Genomic DNA, 20,402 nt, shown 5'->3' on the forward strand with positions numbered 1-20,402 from the left:
AGTGAGCCGCCGTAGGACTCGTCGTTGTCCAATGATGAGGCGGATAGGAAATCAGAACGCCGCCGCCGGGGAGTAGATGTCTTTTTGTGATTTGATTGTGATATCGCGGCACAGCCGTTGAATCTTGGAGGGAGGGAGGGATTATATTCCACGTTTCCACAATTGTCGCGATAGATTTCAATTACAGGATCACCGTCGATTTGTTAAAAGGTAAGGGTTCAACATCTCTTCTCATAATCTTATACTTCAAATATTAATATGAACAAACTTACTCACCGAATGTTGATGGTTTGACATCTCATCGAAACATTAATATTGACAGGAGGAATGTTGGTACAATTTCAGTTATGCAGCCGTTAAAAGAACTTCAGGTCATGTTAGCTATATTGATGTTGAAATCAGTACTTCAAGACATGTTGGATATATTGAAATCGTACTAAGCTATTCAAGCTATGTTGGACGTGCTATCATCGTAAAGAGTGCTTCGAATCGTGTTAATCACATTGATGCTATAGAAAGTGTTTTGGGTCATGTCGATCGTGTTATCATCATAGTAAGCGTTTTGGGCTGTGTTGGTCGTACTGACATCGTAGCGAGCATTTTCGGTCATGTCGACCGTGTTGACATCGTAGAAAGTGCTTCGAGCTATGTCTGTCATGCTGATGTTCTAGAGAACGTATTAGGCCATGCTAGCCACGCTGATGTCATAGAGAGTACTTAAGGTCGTGCCAACCACATTGATTTCATGGAGTGCACTTCAGGCTATGTCGATCACGTTGTTGTCATAGCGAGCACTTCAAGTCATCTCAACTACGGTATCATCATAGGGAGCAGTTTGAACCATTTCGATTATGTTGTCATTATCGGGAGAAGTCATTTCAGTTGTATGTCTTATTTTCATAGAGAGTGCCTCAGGCTGTGTCGGTCGTGTTGTCATTGTAAATAACACTATGGGTTGTATCAATAGTGTTATCTTTGTAGAGAATGCTTTGGACATTATTGATTGCATTGTCATCAAAGAGAGCATGTTGGGCCATGTCGATCACAATCTCATTGCAAAGAGCATGTCAAGTTGTGTCAGCCATGTTGTTATCTACGTAGAGAAAGTTTCGAGTTGTGTTAATCATATTAATTTCATAAAAAGCACTTTAGGCCGTATTGGTCATGCTGTCATGGTAGAAAGTGCATCGGGCTATGTTAATCATGTTGTCATAATAGAAAACATTTCAGGCTATGTCTATCGTTGTAGAAAGCACTTTGAGCCATGTCACCTGCATTGACATTGTAGGGAGCACTTCGAGTCGTCCCAATCACACTATCGTCAAAGGGAGCACTTCGGGTCATTTAAATCATTGTGTCATCATATTGAGTGCTTTAGGTTATCTTAGCCGTGATGTTATTGTATGGACCACTAAAGGTCATTTTAGCTATGGTTCGATTTGTATTGGGCACACTATAGGTTGAGGGCGGAGCACCCTCGCTTGAGCATTGGATCGACTAAATGATATTCTTATGACATTAGCCATCCTTCTAGTACTAAAATGATATAATAAATATCTGTAATGACTAAATCAGCCTGACTCAGTTTGGATCCGCAAATGCAAGAAGTCTAATGCGGCTAGAAGGGAAGCTTGGACGCTCGCTTGGGTTTTGATGTTGACTCGGATGCATGCTCCACGATCGACCTACACAAAGACCAAGGTTGGGTGAGGTTTTCGACGTAATCCCTCTAATACTCAAGCCAGTAGTTGATAAAACGAAAGTAATTTTAGTGAACAATCATTGACCTCGATTATCGTGACTTGCATTTTATAATAGGTTTAACTTGGGGGAATATTCCTATAGCATTTTCCCCTTATCCTCCTCGTGCTAATTGGGCTACCATGTGTTGAGCCCTTACAGGAGGCTATACTGATTGTGCTATCATGCTATCTTCATAAAGAGTATTTTGGGCCATGTTGGTCGTAGTGCCAATGTAGAGAGCGTGTCGAGCTATGTAGAGAATGTTTCGAGTCATGTAGATCAGATTATTTTTATCAAAAGCATTTAAGGTCATGTCGGTTATATTATTGTCATAGAAAACACATCGAGTCATGTCAATCATGTTGTCATCATAGAAAGCACTTGGGTCATATTGGCTTATTATCATCCTAGAAAGCGCTTGGGTCGTGTCGGCCCAATGTCACCATAGAAAGCACTTTGGGCTATGTAGAATGTGATGTTATCATAGAAAGTACTTCAAGAACCCTACTCTACCTTCGTCTTTGTATAGATTAACTATTGAGCATGCATTCAAACTCACCTTAACCCTCGAGCAAGTGTCCAAACCTCTCTTTTGGTTACATTAGACTTTTTACGCACGCGAGCCCAAATTGAGTCAGGTTGATTCAAAAATTACCAACATTCACCATATCAGATATGGTGATAGTACACTAGACACATCTACTAAAGACTAAAGATTTGAAACATTATCTAATAAATTTTATTGCCTAAAATATTGATATTATTACTTCTGATTTTGGATATCTCATATATACGTCTAGGGTTCAAATCCAACTTAAGTCATACCACTAAGCTTGCTAAAAGTCTCATAAGTAGGGGATTCGGCTTGTGACCTTCCTAAAACTATAACAAGATGTACCCAAATCCTTAAGTTAGTAGAGATCGTATGCTTTTTTCATACCCACTATAGGATAAACTTGGGGCTAGGAGATTTGGGTAATTGCTGAAATTGAAGTGGACAATTAATTCGAGAGTTTGTTATGTGAAATCTTAAGTCATCATTCAACAGTGAAGACATGTTGAACTATCAGGTGTTACAATTAACGCGATGGCTCGTGTTGATGTGGTGCCTTGTCAAGATAAATAGGCATCCTTATCAGTGATCATTTGACATCGGGCTCATGGGGTGATGTGTTTAAGTTGCCATCGTGTTACTTCCACTTATCATCTGCTCCCGTATTGTGTGATGCTTGGTGAGCAACTTAACCATGTTATCTTTTGATCATTGTCAAAAGATGTTTCATTGTCGGATTCAATCGTATCATCTTCGTATGATATTTCATGATTAAATTCCTTGCATCATTATCGAGAGACACTTATGGTTTGCTCTGATCATGTCAACATCATATGATGCTTCATTGTCATATTAAATTTCATTATTATCGAATATTGCTTCATGACTAATTCAATCATATCATTGTAATCCGATGCATTATGATTGGATTTAACCATATCATCATTAAGAGATACTTTATCGTTATATACTGCTTTATGATCGGATTCAGTTACATCGTCGAGAGAGATACTTTATCGTTATATTCAACTGCTTTATCGTCGTTTGATGATTCATGACCAAATTTAATCATATCATTGACAAGGAGCACTTAATAGTCAAATTCGATCTTATTATCATTGTATGAAGTTCTATTATTAAATTCAATCACATTATCATTGGGAGACACTTTATTATCATATTCAATCACATCATCATCATATGATGATTTATGATTGAATTGAATTGTATCATTGTCAAGAAACACTTGATAGCTATATTTGGTTGTATCATCATCATATATTGTTTTATAATTAGATTCGACTGCATCACCATGATAGATAATTTGATTTATTTTATATTATCATCATAAAATACTGTATTTTATGATCAAATTTGATTGTAAGCGATGGATGTTTCATAGTACAACATCGTCATGATTAGATTTAGCTGCATTATTATTATTATGTGAGGAAGCTTCGAAAGACGTCCTTTCTCGTTACGTAGGTCACATCTGTAACCGGTCAATGCCACATTGAATACCGACTTGGTTAGTGGACACAACTGTTTAGATTCACTCGTGCAAATTGTCATGTGTTGTTTTAGTTCTTTGTAGTTGTAATCATCACTCACAACTTATAAACATATATTTAGTATTGCATTAATCAAGGAATAAAAAAATCAACGGCTTATAAATGCTAAAGTTATCTCTACCGTCAAAGTGGTATTCTCAAAAAAATAAAATCATATGGGCTCATCCAAAATAGATAATTTCTCGTCATCATCAATAACAAATGATAATTTATTATATAGAGCATAAAAAATGAGCATAAGTTGCCTTAGCTCCCTTACCGAAAATATTGATATCTCATGTTAAGAAATAATAGTATGTAATGATGATGATAAAAGTGTTGATAATAGGAGATAAAGCAAGGAAAGCATATGGAAGATAAGAGCTGAACAAAAAGCATGCACGATATGTGGTCTACACTTCATATTTCAAAATCAGGTCGGGTTCCAATTCGATCGAGTTTAATTGTCGGGCTCGGGCCGGATTTGGATCAGGTTGGTTTGAGGGCTTTTAGTTCATAACTATTATGTCTACAAACAAGCAAGACCTTCTAACTTGTCCTGTTCAAGATTGGACTATAAGACTTCCTGTTGATCATCCTGTAGATTGTGTTTCAACCTCCTTTAATGCCACCATCAATTTCTCTTAGCTTCTTGAAAAGACCATTTGTTAACCTCTACAAAGAAGCATTCACTTCATGGCTGCTGTCACTGTGATATCAAACATTGGTGAATCATAGAGGTTATTGGATCACAAACCTGTAGAGGGAATAACAATTTTAATGCAAGTGTAGGTACGGTACTCAAAAGATCATCTTAAACCATGGTGGATTTCAGATTCCATGTCTTGAGTCTTGTGAAGGACAACCAATACCCTACAAGGAACCATGTCACTCTCTCTCTCACTCTCTCTCTCTCTCTTCATCGACTCTTTATTTTCTGATACATCCATCTGTTTGTCACTCTTCTCGTGGCCTTTGTTACGTGGGGAGGAACCATGTCTCTGCAAAATGATGTATCATCCTGTCTGTAAATTAATTTCTGATGCATGCATGGAGCACCATACTGAGGTGAAGAGCGGTGGAGATCCAGCTGATGATGCCAACCCCAGAGACTCGTGTCATCGGTGGGTGGCACATCACCATCACCGAATGGTCCACCGAAGAATCTATCACCTGTGCGAATGTAATGCAAGTGCCAAACTCGAGCAGGTCATGCATGAGCTGGAAGATGATCCTGCACGAAAACTCAACCCTTCCCTACCGCCGCGCGGTTGCTCTCGGTCGGTCCAGAGACGCGCGTCTGCTGCTGCTCTTGACGTGGGTCTCGATGCCATGTTCCTCTCATCATTCGAGAGAACATCCAGCTCGAGGAGCGTACGACCGACGTCGCGACATGGCAAGACCTGCAAGAACTCAAGTTCCAAAGGAAGTGCGTGCTCGATGTGATCTGCATGCGTCCGAGTCAATCCCATTCGACCACAGTTTTAGCATCCCCAGCAAGTTCCATGCATCGATGATGGCGGAGCAAAGCATACTGAGCATGGCATTTCGTGTCTACAGTCTTCAAACAAGCGGTGCATGCTGTTCCTCTTCCTCCCTCTGGTTATTGCCCGACAAGAGGCATGATGTACCAGTAACCCGCCATGGTTATTTGATGAAGGTGTACGGGGTGACGCTGTTACGACAGCGGCTACAGTTTATGCACGAGATTGGACGTCCCATCGCAGTGAGAAAGAGAGCCAAAAACAGATCAAGGAGTAGAGAATTAAGGAACCGAGAAATACTTGTACAAATTATGATCACAGATTATTATTACTACGATAGACATATCATTCAAATTCATGCTATTACTTACTGTACACGCGGCGGGCACCGACATACGACACTGTTTGATGGATAGCACCAAATCATCGGTTGTCACCTGCAGTACCATCAACCTTCGGCGTCGCAATGAATTGGGACTGCGGAGGGTAATGGCATTTAGGGAGATCATTTAAGGCGATCCAAGTAACAAGGACGGGCCAGCTGCAACACGCAATTATGCATCTACGGATCTCCATAAATCCCGACGAAGAGCAGCATCCTGAGACGCCACAAGCGATCAAGGAGTGTCCAATCATGCTTTCTATCAATCAATCAGCTGTCGATGGCCGTTCGGTAGGCCATCGGCATCATACATCAGTGCTCCAAGAACAGTGCAGCGCGGTGCAGCATCACAGTGACATTTCTAATCTTGCCTGCAGGATCTGGGAGGAGAACAAATGGCACACAGGGCAAGGACGTAAAGAATCGGAAGAGGTTTTGTTTTTCCTGCAGAGGTAGGGTGGAGGAGAGAGAGGGGGGGGGGGGGGGGGTTTAAATGCACCAAGGAGCCGCACGCAGAGTAGCAGCTGGCGTGCAATGATGGCAGGAAGGTGAAAGGTCGAAGGGCATCGCGCGTTATTGCGGCCGGAAGAATGAATCGATGGAAGAAGATACTCCTGACAGGGAGACGAGGAGGAGAAGCGATGCCTCCTCGTTAATAGGATTATTAATGACTCTGGAGAATGGACGCCTTCGAAAGCTCATACTCATTCTTAACTGTATGTATACATTGATTGACGTTGGCGGATAGCTACAACGTCATGAGATTCCTACATATACAAGGAGAATTCTCAGGCCGTCGTAGCAGGCAGAAATGCTTGGTATATAACATATAAAGAAGGGGAGGAGGAAGAGAACAAAAAGTTCCTACAAACCCCACACCGATCAACTCTCTCGTGCTCGGTGGGGATATGTTATTAGTCCTTCCCCTTCATTACCTTCTTCTTGTTCTTGTGCCGGTCTGACCCGGTCAATGCAAACGTTACTTAGACTCAGAAACGGCTTTCCTGCAGAGTCGTCCACGCGTTCTAACAGAGGAAGGACCTGAAAGAGAGGAGGAAGACGACTTTTAGCCGACGAGGAGTGGGATTAGGTTTGGCTCCGGTTGGGTCCATTTAGATCCGCCTCCAACACATGATGCCAAGGCTGGGCTGGTGGTGCCGCGGGGGAGAGGGGGACTGCCACATCCTTATCCTTTAAATTCCTCCTCTTTGTTGCCTATGGGTCAATTAATTATTGTATTACCTTCACAAATCCATTTTTCTTCTTGCTAAATCTAACTCGGAGGTTTTTAATTATTCGTACGTAAGAAAAAAAAATTATCTAACGCACAAAACTTTCTCTATTTACATAGTTTTATTATATAATAATATAATAATATATTTAAAGAAGTAAATACTAAATAAATTCACTAATTTAGGAAGGATTTGCCATATTTTTAATTTAAACTAGTAAATAGTAAATTATTCCTAGGAACCATGCTAACTTAGCATAATTGGTCAAACCATTGTGGTTTGACCAGGTACAATCATGTCCTATGGACAGACCATATCATCATGCACACGTGTACGGTGAACGGTGGCCGAGGGATAACCATGCGGTTTAGAAAACTATTTAATAATATAAAATAAATAAATAAATGAATATGAACTATTATTATTCATTTTTCATTAATGTTCGTCAATTTATTTATTTATGAGGATGGGGGGAAAAGTGAAGGGAGCAAAAGAGGACAAAGGCTACGCGTACGAGTAGGGGCGGGCGGAAGGGAGTGGGGTCGGCTTCCTTATGTCACGTCGCTATGACTCCTTTTACTTGGACCGCTTAAAAAAAAAGAAAATAAAAATTAAGGTTAATTTCGCTGCTGGATCCCAACGTCAAATCACATCACCCTCCTCCATCGCCCCTGCAGACTTTTGCTGTGGCCGTTGGATGGCTTTTCACGGCCAGAATGCTGAGGCAGGCAGGCTGTATATATACACAGGGTGAGATGCGAGAGGAGGCGGTGCACCACAGAGCATGTGTGTGTTTGATGAGAGGTTACCGAGGAAGGAAGGAGAAGGGAGTGAACATGTTGAAGGTGAAGCTGAGAAGCTCTCAGTAGCAGTCGTGGTGGTGGTGGCGGTGCCTTGAAGCTCTTTCTCGGTGCTCAGAGACTCTGTTTTCTGGACTGCAGCGGAAATGAACAAAAGCGAAGAATTCAAGCTCCTCAAAATCCAGGTACCATCTCTCTCTCTCTCTCTCTCTCTCTCTCTCTCTCTCTCTCGTGATTGCTATAGGAAGGGGGAAGATGAGAAGCCAGCTGAGTGTTACCTTTGGCTGGTTGTTGTTGCAGACGGTGATCCTCAAAGTGCACATACATTGTGACGGATGCAAGCAGCAGGTGAAGAAGCTTCTTCAGAGAATCGAAGGTGACTTCTTCTTGTTTGTTGTGATTTCCGTTTGCTTTACTCCTGCTAGAAGAAACAACGTAGGGTGATGGTGGAGCTCGTGTTTCCTCTTTAAAACTGACAAGAACAGGGCATCGATGGGGTGTCCTCCATGTTGATGAAATTGCATCAAATGCTGCAAGAAAAAGACGTGCTTTGTTCATGCTGGTAGTTGACACATAAACTTGCTGTAATTTAGCGTGAAGAATATCCTGCTAAGAGTTGGTGATCTACAGATGCATATGCTATTCCCTTGAGACTTCTCTTTTGTATTTGTTTCACGACTGGTTTTTTCCAGTGGCATTTACAGTGATCTGAAAACAAAGAAGATGTGTTGTCATGTCTTGGTTGTCTCTCCAGGCCATGAGGACTCTCTCTTAGATCTGTTCCATCTGAATCATTTCACTCTATTTGCCTCTTGAACCAGGGGTTTACACTGTCAGCATAGATGCAGAGCATCAGAAGGTCACGGTCTCAGGGGATGTGGACTCCAATACCCTGATCAAGAAGCTGGCAAGATCAGGGAAGCACGCGGAGGTGTGGCCTCAGAAGACCAACAACGAAAGCAGCAAGCCCAACCAGCAACGTCAACAAGGGAAAGATGGGAACAAGAACAACAAAGGCCAAGGCCAGGGTGGCCAAGGCAACCAAGCCCTCATACAAGGTCTTAGAGAATTCAAGAACCAGCACAACCGCATGGAACCCTTGAGTACGGATGACGAAGAATTCGATGATGATTTTGATGAGGAAGAAGATGATGAGCTTGGGTTTCTTGGTGAAAAAATGAAGCAACTTAACATATCAAAACAGGCAAACAATGCGGTGACCGCAGCAACAGCAGCTGGTGCCAAGAAAAATGGCAGCAACAACAACATCGGAGGAGGGAAGAAGGTCGGAGGAAATCCTAATCAAGCCATTGGCTTGAAAGGTCCAAATGGGTCAGAACCCAAAGGCTCGTATACTGCATCTGACAACAAGATGGTCAATGGTGCTCCCTTGTGTGGTGGTAATCAAAGTGCAGTTGCAGGCCCCCCACCACCAGGACTCGGTGGGAGTCATGGCTTGGGATTACATCAGGCTCAGCAACAGCCAGGGGCTACCTTCCCTGCAGGTTTCCCCGCAAATGGTAATGGTGGGTTTGGGGTGAGCCACCAGCAATCACCTCTGATGATGAACCTACAGGGACAGGGGTATCAGAACCAGACCCCATCCACGATGATGAACTTGAGGGGGATCAACCACAGCAGCAGCAACAACATGCTGGTGAATGAGAGCAGGTACATGCAGCCCCAAGTGATGTACAATAGGTCACCTCAAATCCCTCCCTACACTGCCTACTACTATCCCTGCCCCTACTACCAGAGTCCCTATGTGAGCCACCACCACTCGGACACTGGTCTCAGCGATGAGAACACAAGTAGCTGCGTGGTAATGTAAGAGACTATTGTGTCTTAGAATCAGTAGGGGTGTGAGGGAATGTGATCGAAGTCTGCAGCATTTCCTGTGCATTTGGCTTTTTCTGTTGGTAGAGTTTGGTCTGAATGGCTTAAATGTTAGGGGGGTGTTTGATACTGATGGCAGCCCCAGAATATTTACTTCATGCAGTTATTGATGCAATGCCATCCTGTCCTGTCTCCTGTCTGTATTAATGCTGACTACTATGTTTACTTTATGGGGTCTGGAGTTTTGTGCTTGTGGGAGTCGAGGAACTGTGTCATGCCCATTCGAAATGCATTTTGAATTGATTGTTCACTGGAAGAGGGGAGTCAAACTTGGGTTTACTCCCAGGCTTTGTCCCATGCCTTTTAGTACAAGGGATATGATGACAGGTGGGAGGTGGGGATTTCAACAGCTCATGTGACTTTGTGTTGTTAGCTAAGAACATGATTAGTATTAGTGGATAAGCTAGTGAACCATGAATTGAAGTATTAGATAGAGGAAGAGAGAAGGAATGTGCATACCTGGATTGTTACAGTTGATCTTTTGTATGGCATTGCATCAGCTCACAAGCATATCAGATACTGGCTTTGCTAATTTCTTGACTCCACATTCTCTCTATTCTCATAAAGGAAAAGCTGACTTCCTAAACCAAGGATGACAGCCAAAAAAGTGGAGACTGTAAGCATTTTTGTACTGATCATAATCTCTCACAAGCAAGACAATCATCTAAGGGAAACCAGAAAAAAAAATGTCAGTGGATGAGAATAAACTAACTTTTGTCTTTTGTTTTACTGGCAGAATAATGCAGTCAGCAGTTACCTCTGAAGATGTTTTCTCCTCTCAACTGAAGTTGAGAGATTCTCCACACCACAACTTCTTCTGTAGTGTTGTGCTAAAAGATGGATTAGAGTAACTTATCACTGATCACCAAAACCAAACTCTTCATTCTGCTTCTCAGACAGCTTTCTGGAATGTGTTAGCAAAGCATGCTCATGATGCGTCGGTGGCATTATTATGACAGGGCAGATGCATACAAGCTTTTCTGTAAAAAGATGCAGCTCCATAAAGCTAAGTCTACGACAAACACAAGAAAGTGTTTAGGTGAAAGTAGTTCTGTGGGATAAAAGCATGACATAACCCACTGAAGAAAGAGGAGTAATGGAAATGTACTTTTGCATAAAGATGATGAATGCTTCGGCTTTCCTCAGTCAACAAGTTTCACAGACAAAGAAAGGTTGCCTAGCATCAACCCTTTTGAGAAAAGCCACCCCGAGGAAGACATACAAAGACTAAACACCAGCAACCATGTGACTCTCACAATTTGCACTTGCTGATGGGAAAGGCAACCGAGAAGACTAGGAAGAGATGACAGAGACATGGAGACCAGAACAAGGAGCAGGCCATCTAAAGGCAGTAAGCTTACCGATAAAAGCTATAAGTCCAAAGCACTACCAACCACAAACACTCTTTGCTTGCTTCACAGCTTTTGGTACAAGTGACTATGATGCAAAGTGTTAACAACTTAGGATCCTTTTGGTGTTGCATTTTTTTTCGTTCTTCTTCTTCTTCTTCTTCTTCATGTATTCCGGTGATTATGTTCAGTGAGAAACAAGGAGATCAGAGAAAGTCTGCAGCAGCAACAAACACAAGTCCAGAAACCATAGAACAATGCAAAAAATATTAGCATGAAACAAGTCATGAACATACAGTACTATGTTAATCATTCTTAAACTAGGGTAGCAGAAACAGAAACGAAGCCAGAAGAGCCATCGGCTGTGGTCTCAAAGGTCTTGGAACAGAAACACATTTGAAGCAGCAGTGGAGTTGGTGTGTCCGCAACCTTTTTGACTTGCGTGCACTCTGCACCATGGAGCATGGTACCTGGAGCACGCGGGCTGCTCTGGGGAGGCCCTCTTCACTTCTGCCGTACACACCATGTAAAGGTAGAAACTGCGACAGCAGCATGTGCTAAGGATATAATAATATTACATGGTGTTGGTGTTTCATTAGGTTGATTTGAAGGTTCTCACCAGTCCACGAAGAGAACAGTGACAATGCAATTGTTCTCTTGGGATGAGCCACCAAGTCAACAGTTGGTCAGATGCAGGTCAGGAAGACTTCACACTCTGTGAGAACCTCCTAACAAATTGTTTCAACATATCAAGACAAGAGTAGAGAAATGATACAACTTTGCAGTGCTCCAGCTGACCGCATGTGTGCTTCGCAGTCCTCCACAACATGAGAATGATATGCATCAAACAACAATCAGCGACAAGAGAACTAAAGAACACTTTTTCATTTTGAAATGGCCATGGAAAAGAAATGGCATGTCTGATCATCCAAATTATGTAGCCCTTCCTGTCAGAAAGAGATGGAAATTAGCGTTTTGGTATTAAAAGTCTTGTCTTATCTATCAAATATGTCCTTAGGACTGAAAACAAAGTTGTAACACATAGTTGTATTATCTGCCACAAAAAACAGTAATAAAGATACTAACCACCTATTCTTTGAATGCCATCAATCTTTGAAGTTTGAAGAGTATTAGGATACATCACTTGAAGTTTATGTGGCTGGATGGGAGGATACTGGTCATCTGCAGGAAATCAGACATGGCTGGCCCATTACACATTGTCATTTGGAAAGAAAGAATCACTGATGGAGTGAAGTGGCTTCCACCAGTCAGAACTGAAAGTCTGCAACATTTATGGATCCATTCTGGTGCTCGAGAGATCATCAACTACATCAATGACAACTGTTCTACCCCTTGAAATCTGCAGTACATTTTTGAGACATTTCTTCCTTGAAAACTACTTGTCACTTGAAATTTAGTTACATCCAAAGGGGCTGTAGGCAGCAATTATCAGGTGGAATCCAGCACTTCTTCCTCATCTACTTGGTGGCTTGATGGTCTTTCTACCCAGTGGGGGTGGTCTAAAAGTTGGGGCATATTACTGTGGATGAACATATTCCTGATGTTAATTGACTGCTCTATCACACTGCTATCAACAAATCCTTGGATCATCAGTGTTGGAACATTCTACTTCATATACACAAATTTATAAGTGATAAGGCCTTCATTATTAGAGATTATGGTGATTGTAAGAATCTTCAGTCTTCTCAACGTTTTCATATATCTTTATTGTCTCAAGTCATCAGTTGACCAAAAATTGGCATATGTTGTCAATCAACTACACACACAAGCACATAGGAACAACTCCATGAATCACCAAACTCCAACTCGATGCAGAAAAAGATGAGTTGTTCTCCACCCACTGGTGAACCTTTTCGCCTGCCTCCCCACATCTCCCCCAGACAAACCCCCGACTGCTCCGCAGACCAAACCCCCCATTGCCTCCCTCATGGGTGAGTCTCTTTTGCAGAGGCCAAGTTGCTTAAGATCCAAAATCAATCCTCCCTACGCCTGAAATTGGATCATACTAAGGTGAGTTGGGCTCGAAATGATTGGCAACCCAGCTTATATGGTCAGTTTTTAAGTAAGAGTCCTCTGTTGGATTTCCTCCGCTCCATCCTCCCCAAACTGTGGGGACTTCAGTTGCAACATTATCGATTTAGCAGTTGGGAAGAAACCTGTTAATGCGGAATAATTCTTTTCCCTCTTTGTGTATCAAAATAGGTTCCTCATCAAAATACCAACTTGATATCAAAATGCTAAATCAATCAGCACAGCATAAACAATAGAGCAATAAATCAATCACACAGTGAGATCAAATCTTTTTAACGTGGAAAACCCAATATGGGAAAAACCACGGGACCACAGTCCACCTCAAACTTCCACTATCAATAATAATGATAACATGTTTACAGTATGTCTTCTCTAGAATAACTAGAGGATCAGAATAACATCAAGATCATAGATCTTGGCTCAAGGATAGCATATCTTCATCACGTAGGATGGATCTCCTCAAAAGAGAATTCTAGGTCTCACAGAGTGGATATCGCAGGAAAGTACCTTAGAGAGGGTAAACTGCAGATCAATACCGTTAGGATTGTAGAGTTTGCTGTAAGGATTCTCCACATAAAATTTGGGCCGAAACTGCCAGGCCACCGATAGTCAAGCAGAAAAACTCAAAAACCTTACTTTCTCTCTCTATTTCTCTCTCTTCTTTTTTCTCAGCACGCCGGCACACTGCAATCTGATCTTACTCTCCTCACCCTCTCTCCTTTTTTTAATTTCTTTGATTTGTTGATTTGGGCTCAATAGGCCCAATTGTCCAAGCCCACATATGGGCTGGACCCAACAATTCTCCCCCTCCAGCTCATATGGTGGGCTGTACCAAGCCCGCTCTTCACCTACATGCTTCAAGCTTCTCCTTAGGCAAAGACTTTGTCAACATATCTGAACCATTATCATTGGTATGCACCTTTTCCAACTGTAATTCTTTCATCTCAAGCACATCACGAATCCAGTGATATCTCACATCAATATGCTTGGATCTAGAATGGTATGTTGAATTCTTGGAGAGGTGAATAGCGCTCTGACTGTCACAGTAAACAGTATATCCTTCCTGTTTCAAGCCCAATTCCTGTAGAAACTTTTTCATCCATAAAGCTTCCTTGCAGGCTTCAGTAACTGCTATGTATTCTGCTTCTGTGGTTGATAGAGCAACACACTTCTGTAACTTAGACTGCCAAGAGACTGCTCCTCCTGCAAATGTCATCAAGAATCCCGAAGTGGACTTCTTGGAATCAGTATCACCTGTCATGTCTGCATCTGTGTACCCTTCTAACACAGGTTCATCATCACCAAAACATAAACACAACCTGGAAGTACCTCTTAGATATCTTAATATCCATTTCACTGCTGCCCAATGTTCCTTTCCAGGATTTGAGAGAAATCGGCTAACAACTCCAACTGCATGAGCTATATCTGGCCTAGTACAAACCATAGCATACATCAAACTGCCTACTGCAGATGAGTAAGGCACTCTGGATATTTCTTCTTTTTCTTTCTCACTTGTAGGACATTGTTTTGAACTCAGCTTGAAATGACCTGCAAGTGGAGAACAAACTGCTTTGGCTTTACTCATGTTAAATCTTTCAAGAACCTTTTCAATGTAAGTCTCCTGAGATAGCCAAATCTTCCTTTTCTTCCTATCACGAAGAATCTTCATGCCAAGTATTTGTCTCACCGATCCTAAGTCTTTCATGGCAAAAGACTTACTTAGCTCTCTTTTAAGCTTTTCAATTTTTCCAACATCATGGCCAACAATCAACATATCATCAACATATAGCAGTAAAATAATAAAATCATCATCTGAAAATTTCTTCATAAACACACAATGATCAGATGTGGTTCTATCATACCCTTGGCTTATCATAAAGGAATCAAACTTCTTGTACTACTGTCTAGGTGCCTGTTTGAGTCCATATAAGCTTTTTCTAAGCTTACATACTAGATTTTCTTTTCTCTTGACTTTGAAACCTTCTGGTTGCTCCATGTAAATTTCTTCTTCTAAGTCACCATGAAGAAATGTTGTTTTTACATCAAGTTGCTCAACTTCTAAATTCAAGCGGGCAGCCAAACCAAGAACAACTCGGATAGAGGACATTTTCACAACCGGAGAAAATATTTCTTCAAAGTCAATACCTTTCTTCTGACCGAATCCTTTCACAACTAGTCGTGCCTTGTATCTCTGTTGTGAGCTATTGTTTTCAGTCTTCAATTTATAAACTCACTTATTCTTGAGAGCTTTCTTCTCTTTCGGCAGCTTTACCAAGTCATAGGTGTGGTTCTCAAGCAAGGATCTCATCTCTTCTTGCATGGCTTTAACCCACTCACTCTTATTCTCATGTAGAATAGCTTCTTGGTAAGTTTCTGGCTCTCCCCCGTCAGTAAGCATAACATACTCATGTGGAGGATATCTGGTAGAGGGTTGTCGCTCTCTAGTGGATCTTCTCAATGGAATCTCAACTGGTGGTGGAGGTGCATGTTCAGTTGGTTCAGCATCATCAACTGTAGGTGTATCATCACTAGTATTCTCACCACAATCTTCTTGTTCATCTCCCCCATGATCATCATGAACTACAGGTGAAGGAATTGGACCCAAACTCCAAGGAATATAAACAGAGGTTTCTGGCTTCTCAACATTATCACCATCATCAAACAATTGGTCTTCAAGAAACACAACATCTCTGCTTCTAATAATCTTCTTGTTCACTGGATCCCATAATCTGTACCCAAACTCTTCATGACCATATCCTAAGAAGATACATGCTTTTGCCTTATTATCAAGCTTGGACCTCTCATCTTTGGGAATATGAACAAATGCTTTACACCCAAAGACTCTCAAATGATTATAAGATATATCTTTTCCTCTCCATACTCTCTCTGGAACATCACCTTGCAGAGGAACTGATGGAGAAAGATTTATCAGGTCAACTGTAGTTCTCATAGCCTCCCCCCAAAATGACTTTGGTAACTTGGCGTGGGAAAGCATACACCTAATCCTTTCTTCAATGGTTCTGTTCATCCTTTCTGCCACACCGTTCTGCTGAGGAGTTTTAGGAACTGTTTTCTCAAGCCTGATACCATAGAATCTGCAATAATTATCAAAAGGACCCCTGTACTCGCCACCATTATCTGATCGAACACACTTTAGCTTTCTGTCAGTTTCTCTTTCAACATTGACATGAAACTCCTTGAAAGCATCGAGTACCTGGTCTTTAGATTTCAAAGCAAAAGCCCAAACTTTTCTAGAATGGTCATCAATAAAAGTAACAAAATAAAGAGCACCTCCAAGAGTTCTAGTTTGCATAGTACAAACATCAGTATGAACTAAATCAATAACATCAGATCTTCTAGATGATGGATATGTCTGAAATGCAACTCTATGTGTTTTTCCAGCTAAGCAATGATCACAAGATTTAAGAGATGTACCTTGCAACTCTGGTAAGAACTGCTTTCTAGCAAGAGTTTGAAGTCCCTTCTCGCTGATATGTCCAAGCCTCTTATGCCAAAGATCTATACTTTCACCTTTTCGAATTGCATTAATCTCTCCTTTGTGTAGCTTAGCTTCCATGACATAAAAAGAGTTAATCTTCTTTCCTTTTGCCACAATTAGAGAACCTTTAGTGAGTTTCCATTTACTTTCACCAAAATAATGTGCAAAGCCCTCATCATCAAGTCTACCTGTAGTTATCAAGTTAAGACGAATATCTGGAACATGCCTTACATCTTTGAGTATTAATTTGCTCCCAATACTGGTCTCCAAGCAAATATCTCCAATACCCACAATCTTAGATGTACCATTGTTTCTCATTCTAACATTACCAAAATCACCAACAGTGTAAGATCTAAAGAAATCACCATGAGAAGTAACATGAAATGAAGCACCAGAGTCAATTACCGAATTACTGTCCTGAGCTACAAGACTAACACAACCTTTATCACAGACAATAGTGATATTACCTTCAGCAGCAACTGTATTGATCTCTTTCTCATTTTTCTTCATTTCATTCTGTTCTCGCTTCCAAAACCTACACTCTTTCTTCATGTGACCTGGCCTATTACAGTGAAAACATTTGATATCTCTTCTAGACTTGAATCTTCCTCTATAACCATGTGGATTTCTGTTATGACTTCTTCCACGTCTTTCTTGTTTTTCAGTAACAAATGCACCAGAAGAAGATTCACCCTGTTCTTTCCTTCTTGCATCTTCATTTAGCAAACTGTCTTTAACCATATCTATGGTTAGAGTCCCCTCTGGCGTGGAGTTACAAATAGTCACCACATACGTTTCCCAACTTTCTGGTAAAGAGCTGAGAAGTAATAATCCCTGTATCTCATCATCTATATTCATTTTCATAGTAACCAACTTATTTGCAAGACTCTGAAATAGGCTTATGTGCTCAACAATGTTATCACCATCTTTATACTTCAAATTTACAAGCCTTCTGAGGAGAGAAATTTTATTTCCCACTGTCTTTTTCGCAAAGAGATTTTCTAACCTTTGCCAAACAACATCAGCTCTGATTTCATCTGAAATATGCTCATGCAAGTTTATATCCATCCATCTTCTAATATAGGCAATAGCTTTTCTATGTTGAACTTCTCATTCTTCATCATCCATAATAGAAGGTTTATCTTTAACCTTGATAGGCTTATACAAATCTTTGCAATAGAGCAAATCTTCCATCAGACGCCTCCAAGTGGAATAATTTGATGAGTTCAATTTAATCATACCATCTGATTGCTCCATTTCAATCACACAAGAAAACTAGCACCAAACAACCTGATGCTCTGATACCACTTGTTGGGAAGAAACCTGTTAATGCGGAATAATTCTTTTCCCTCTTTGTGTATCAAAATAGGTTCCTCATCAAAATATCAACTTGATATCAAAATGCTAAATCAATCAGCACAGCATAAACAATAGAGCAATAAATCAATCACACAGTGAGACCAAATCTTTTTAACGTGGAAAACCCAATGTGGGAAAAACCACGGGACCACAGTCCACTTCAAACTTCCACTATCAATAATAATGATAACAGGTTTACAGTAGGTCTTCTCTAGAATAACTAGAGGATCAGAATAGCATCAAGATCATAGATCTTGGCTCAAGGATAGCATATCTTCATCACGTAGGATGGATCTCCTCAAAAGAGAATTCTAGGTCTCACAGAGTGGATATCGCAGGAAAGTACCTTAGAGAAGGTAAACTGCAGATTAATACCGTTAGAATTATAGAGTTTGCTGCAAGGATTCTCCACATAAAATTTGAGCCGAAACTGACAACGTTTGGCTACCGATCGTCAAGCAGAAAAACTCAAAAACCTTACTTTCTCTCTCCTCTTTTTTCTCAGCACTCTGCAGACTGCACGCTGCAATCTGATCTTACTCTCCTCACCCTCTCTCCTTTTTTTAAAGGATATAGTACCAATGTCTCTTTTACAGGTTCGAAGCCATGGGGCCAGATCTGGGTGACACCAAGGTGTTGCTAACTAGCCCTAAAGCCTCATCCCCATCAAAATTGATGACGCCTTCCCTCTTCCCCTTAATGCCAGGGAGAGAAAGAAAGCAAGGATCAGAACTGGAAGGCAGTTCTCTTCCCTTGGAGGCAAGCTTCGACCTCAAGGATGGGTGATTCAAGGAAGTCTACTTTTACACCAACACACAGAACCCTTAAGTTAGATGTCATCATACCGCTTGAAATACACTTGCAGGAACAATAATCTATTACTTTTCTACACAAGTTGGGATCAAGGATGATGATGGATCAGGGTATTCTCTGTTGCTGAGAACAGATCCGGCGGGATCATTGTAGCATAGAATTCTCTCTCCCTCGAAGCATCTGAGGTCTTCACCATCGGACAAGCAATAAATTTAATCTTGGAGATTAAAATGTACAGTGATCCAAGACATTTAATGAGCTCATCAGTCATCACCAAAAACCTCCTATTACCATGCACACCAAAGTAAGCTTATTGTCTCAGAAATCAACACAAATGGTTATATTACCATGACCATCATCAGATATATTTCTGCAATTTCGTCCCACAAAAGTAAACACAGATATCATATCTCAACTACAGGTCAAACAGAGTGAAGAAAGGAGACTGATCTGAGCTTCGGGTGAACAAATGATCCAGACAGAAAAATAATATTACAAGCCTGCAGAAAACCAATCTATTACCATCTTTACAAGGACAACATGGTAGAAGCATTTACCTGTTCCACATATGAATTGGATTCTCTCTCTAGTATTTTTCCAAACAATCTTTGAGATCAATCTCATACAAGAGTTTTCGCGTGTTACCATAATCTTTCTTATGGTGTCCCTAAATCCAAATTAATGCAAGTCCCTAGGACTAAATACTACAACTAACTGCATTATCTGATGCATTGGACTAATGATAGAATCATGTTTGGACTAATAATTTGTTTTTACTAGGGTTTATATGGAACCCATAAGTCTGATGTCTCTAAATGATATGATGAATTGGCTGAAACCATGAACCTGAATCGAGTCAGAATGAAAGATTGCAACAAGATGATCAACTTTATGTGGTCGGGCCTGAGAGTTTGACCTTCTGCTCTAACCAATAAGCCTCAGGATTGAACCCAATTCTTAACCTAGCATGTAAAAGGAGACCACAGAGAAAGTCCAATTCTTTCAGACCGAGTCTTATTATGTCACTGTTGCCCATGTGAAAAGTATTCTGCTGACATGGTAGTCACTTGTTGACTAGAACAGCTGCAAATGTAAAAAGGTAGGGGCCACCTACATTAAAGAATTAATATGCCTGGTGGAAACTGACAAAAATTAGGTTTCAGCACCAACTTGGACTGTACAACCTCTGAGCTAAGAAGATACCTCAATTGTACTGTTTAATCTCCAAGATATCTTTCATGTTATCCACCACTTGAAGCAACTTAGCCCAAAGCAGGACACAGAATGATACATAATCTATGCCTAAATAGACAAAATAACACAAAGGGTGAACACCGGTAACTTCAAATAAGTGCATGACAGCTTAACATATTCCACAATATCAAGACTCGTGGAGGGTGCAGTACATCTAATTCAGTAGGTCCATCACATGATATAACATACTTTTTGACTTCCTCTCTCACTGTGCAACGCAACCACCTCCTCCCAACAAATCAAAACAAAATAAAATCATCTCACGTACTACTTACTATATATCTCCCAATTAATATAATTTTTTCCGCCCTTTTAAGGCTGCAAAAATAGGGCAAGCGACCAAAACCTCCACAGTATGTATCTTACTCACCAAAAAGGCATGAAAAGATGATGTTTAATATTATTTCTATGCTCGTTTAAGCTGCAAAAATGGGGC

General features: G+C 40.9%; 1 protein-coding gene and 1 long non-coding RNA gene across 4 annotated transcripts; one reads left to right on the forward strand and one right to left on the reverse strand.

Moving 5' to 3' along the window:
* The first annotated feature begins 7,787 nt into the window (after nucleotides 1-7,787).
* LOC135628349 (heavy metal-associated isoprenylated plant protein 37-like) lies at nucleotides 7,788-9,841 on the forward strand. The gene is made up of 3 exons (XM_065134972.1): nucleotides 7,788-7,929; nucleotides 8,045-8,120; nucleotides 8,566-9,841. The coding sequence occupies exons 1-3, from the start codon at nucleotides 7,891-7,893 to the stop codon at nucleotides 9,573-9,575; spliced, it is 1,125 nt and encodes a 374-aa protein (XP_064991044.1). The 5' UTR covers nucleotides 7,788-7,890; the 3' UTR covers nucleotides 9,576-9,841.
* Nucleotides 7,924-11,931, reverse strand: LOC135628350 (uncharacterized). 3 transcript variants are annotated; one of them, XR_010492824.1, is made up of 4 exons: nucleotides 11,286-11,931; nucleotides 10,398-11,206; nucleotides 10,100-10,304; nucleotides 7,924-8,274 (listed from the first exon to the last, which is right to left on the reverse strand). It is a non-coding gene; the product is annotated as an uncharacterized LOC135628350 (long non-coding RNA). The 3 variants fall into 3 exon arrangements; XR_010492825.1 differs by having other exon boundaries at nucleotides 10,100-10,221; nucleotides 10,398-11,931; XR_010492823.1 differs by having other exon boundaries at nucleotides 10,398-11,931.
* Nucleotides 11,932-20,402: the final 8,471 nt, after the last annotated feature.

The sequence above is a fragment of the Musa acuminata genome, chromosome BXJ3-1 (assembly GCF_036884655.1).
Source record: "Musa acuminata AAA Group cultivar baxijiao chromosome BXJ3-1, Cavendish_Baxijiao_AAA, whole genome shotgun sequence".
In the NCBI taxonomy this organism is placed as follows: Eukaryota; Viridiplantae; Streptophyta; class Magnoliopsida; order Zingiberales; family Musaceae; genus Musa; species Musa acuminata.